The sequence below is a fragment of the Triticum aestivum genome, chromosome 1D (genome assembly GCF_018294505.1).
Source record: "Triticum aestivum cultivar Chinese Spring chromosome 1D, IWGSC CS RefSeq v2.1, whole genome shotgun sequence".
NCBI lineage: Eukaryota > Viridiplantae > Streptophyta > Magnoliopsida > Poales > Poaceae > Triticum > Triticum aestivum.
The window spans coordinates 404962903-404966193 of record NC_057796.1 but is presented as its reverse complement, the minus strand read 5'-3'; the positions used below and the strand labels follow the sequence as shown (position 1 = coordinate 404966193).

The 3291-nt window shown below is 50.5% G+C and overlaps 1 protein-coding gene across 1 annotated transcript; it reads left to right on the top strand.

The window, feature by feature from the left end:
• The first annotated feature begins 938 nt into the window (after positions 1-938).
• LOC123182406 (E3 ubiquitin-protein ligase SIRP1) lies at positions 939-3291 on the top strand. Its single transcript, XM_044594955.1, has 2 exons — positions 939-1234; positions 2024-3291. Exon 2 carries the CDS (start codon positions 2074-2076, stop codon positions 3070-3072), a length of 999 nt encoding a protein of 332 aa, XP_044450890.1. The 5' UTR covers positions 939-1234; positions 2024-2073; the 3' UTR covers positions 3073-3291.

Sequence of the window (3291 nt, the reverse complement as noted above, 5' to 3'; positions counted from 1 at the left end):
AACAAAGACATGACATAATTTAAATCACACAAACAAGTTCATGATGACATAAAAGTTCATGCCCACAAGTTCAAATTCATGCCCACAACATCATCCAACCAAGTTTAATCCGAACCAAGTTCATGACACAAAAGTTCACACCAACGAATGGCACATCAACAATCAAGCCTCGTCCTCGTCTTCATCTCATCGTCCTCCGATTCATCCTCCTCCTCCAAAGACGATTCTTCCTCCTCCTCTTCATTGTCGCGCGCCGCATCATCATGTGAAGCTCGGAAGGTGTTGGCAAGATCTTCAACGGCATCTTCATGCGAAGGTGTGTGAGGCACACCGGAAGACATTCCGCCCGGAGGTGCTCCCATGCCTCCTATGAGAGACGCAAAACTCATGCCTCCCATGCCGCCCATGCCGCCCGGAGGTGCTCCGAAGCCACCTAAGACTTCCATGGTCTCCATGGTAGCTCCAAAGCTCCCCGCGCTAGGGTTTGCGGCGGCGGCGGAGGGGTCGCAGGTGTAGGAAGGGGTGAGGGGGGTGCCGGCGCGGGCGCCCATCGGGTCAATTCGCCGGCGACGGCGCGGGCGGGGCGAAGGTGGCGCGGCGGAGAGAGTGCGACGCGCGGAAGCGGACGCACCAAATACACAGCTCGCGATGACGATTCGGACCGCGCCCAACTCTATATGCCGTGCGCGCTTATTGCTCGTTCGCTGAAGCCCCTATATCGATTGCACGCGCTAAAAAGGACAAATTTCGGCTCAGCTGTTGGAGATGCTATAAGGCAGAACCCATCAGGCACCTAGTTTACAGGTGGTCCACTCTTCTCCGGACGATGAAAACGATGGCCTATCCATCGGCCAAACCCTCAATCCCAATCACTTGAATAAAAAGATCCCCTAAAAAGATCAGAAGCTTTGCATGCTTCCAACCCATAACAAACTTCGCTTTGCTGGTGTGGTGGGATCCAAAACTAAACTATTTCCTCTTGGAGATTTGCGCCTGGAGGATATAAAAAAATCCTCCCTGGTATTTTTCTTGACGATGAAGGAAAAGGAGAGGGACGATAACCTCTAGGGACCAGGGAGTAAAGTATCCACCAGTCAAGCTAACCTGCCCTGCAACTCCCTTCCTGTTCTTCCTTGGCCTACCTCCAGCAAAGGAGGACTGGGAGCAGGAGCAGGGGGGCCGCCTCTACTCCATCCAGTCCGATCCAATCCGATCCACGGGAGAAAAGCCAAAGGTCAGCGACTTCTTCCTTTTCCTGATGCTTAGTTTCGAGCAAAAGATGGGTTTTTTGGGGGTTGCTAATCCGTCCCGGCGTGCTCCAAATCAAGAACACGGAGCCTGTTCCATCGCCCTCCCGTCGAATCGAATAATATAATATCGTTCTGTTGCGAAGGATCGATTATGGTGCCTGTTCGTTCGGGGATTTATGCGGGGATTTGTTTAGGTTGGGATCGACGGCGGGTCTCGCCGCTAAATTTGTTTCCAGCGCAGCCCGATGTTGTGTGAATCTTGAGAAGTGTCCGAATTGGTCCCTTGTTTTCGCTCTTCTTTCAGGGGGGAATAGCATCCTGTTCCCCGTAGAATGGAATCGGCACCTCATTCTTGGGCTGGGAATCCCGGCTCTTGATCTCCGCCTCCCCTTCTCGGGGATCTCGGTGTCGCCTCGGCTTCAGTTGGGTCTTCTCTTTAGGAATTATTATTAGGACTGTCTGCCACTCCTGTTCCTAAAGAATCGGAAAAATTAGAGCTAGCTTTGTGTTAGATGCAAGACCTAGCTTTGTTCTTCTCCTTGTTCTTGTTCGTCATGCTGATCTCTTGTGAGATATGCCTGATTGCCATTGCAGTGTGGAATTTAGTCACGCATGGACACCATGCTTCTCATGTTGTTCCACTTGTTCTTGATAAAATTGTTCCTGATATGCTGCACTTATTCTCATGGATGACAAATTATATCATGTGTGGTTGTTTTCTTGGGGATTTATGCAGATTACCCTTCAACTAACTCATTGTGCACGGTTCACAGATTTGACTTTTGCTCGTGTGCTACGCTTGACCGACCGAAGGATTGGCGTTATGGCAGAAGCTGACATCACGCGGTACTGGTGCCATGAATGTCAGCAGGCCGTCGAGGAGGCCATGGTGGAGGAGCTCAAGTGTCCATTGTGTGATGGTGGGTTCGTCGAAGAGATGACCGTTGAGCAGGTTGAGGCATTGACAGAGCAAGGGGCAACTCAGTGGGACCCTCTGGACAACCCTTTTGAGCAGGCAGGATCGCCGGGGGACAGCGATGATGAAGATAATAGTGATATAGGCCGTGAGTTTGAGGGTTTCATCAGAAGGCATCGACGGGCATCGGCACTGCGCCGTGTGCTTGACAGCATCCATGATGACCTTAGAGATGACAGGGAAAGGGACAACTCCGTTCTGATCAGTGCTTTCAACCAGGCCCTCGCTCTACAAGGTGCAGCGCTTGACCCTGACGAGGACCGAGGTGACCATGGTAACGCAAATAATGATGATGGTTTGCTAGATGAGTATGTCCTCGGGGCAGGGCTTAGTCTGCTTCTTCAACATTTGGCTGAGAATGACCCGAGCCGGTATGGTACTCCTCCAACGAAGAAAGAAGCAGTCGAAGCCCTGCCCACGGTCAAAATCGAAGAGGTTGTCAGCTGTTCAGTCTGTCTTGATGATCTTGATATAGGGTCCCAGGCTAAGCAGTTGCCTTGTGAACATAAGTTCCACTCACCATGTATCCTGCCATGGCTTGAACTCCATAGTTCCTGCCCAGTTTGCCGGTTTGAGCTGCCATCTGATGAGACAAAAGACTTGAGCGAGCCTAGCAACGTTGATCGAATAGAGAGCAGCCATGAGGAGGCAAGAGCTGATGGCCCTGGAAACAATGGTGAGGACAGTAACACAAACGACAGGGAGGACAGTAACAGACCTTGGGCCCTTGTTCCTTGGTTTAATGGCCTATTCTCGACACCTGAGCCGCAAACTGTCAGAGCTACTTTGACTGATCAGCAGCTGCCTCCTGCTTCTGGAACCAACCCAAATGCAGGGCATAGTTGATCTTCTCCAGTGTTGTGAATAACGATCATACATCTGAGGATAGTGATGCAACTTTGTTTCAGTGTTATGGCTAAGTCAACCCTATGTCTTACTACACTAATTTCTTTCTTTCCTCTTTGGCGCTGCGAATGATGCATTCATAATCCTTGATATATTGAGCTACTACTAGTCTTATTTCACTTGTAAACATCGACCAGAAAGCAACCTTGTTAAAACGTC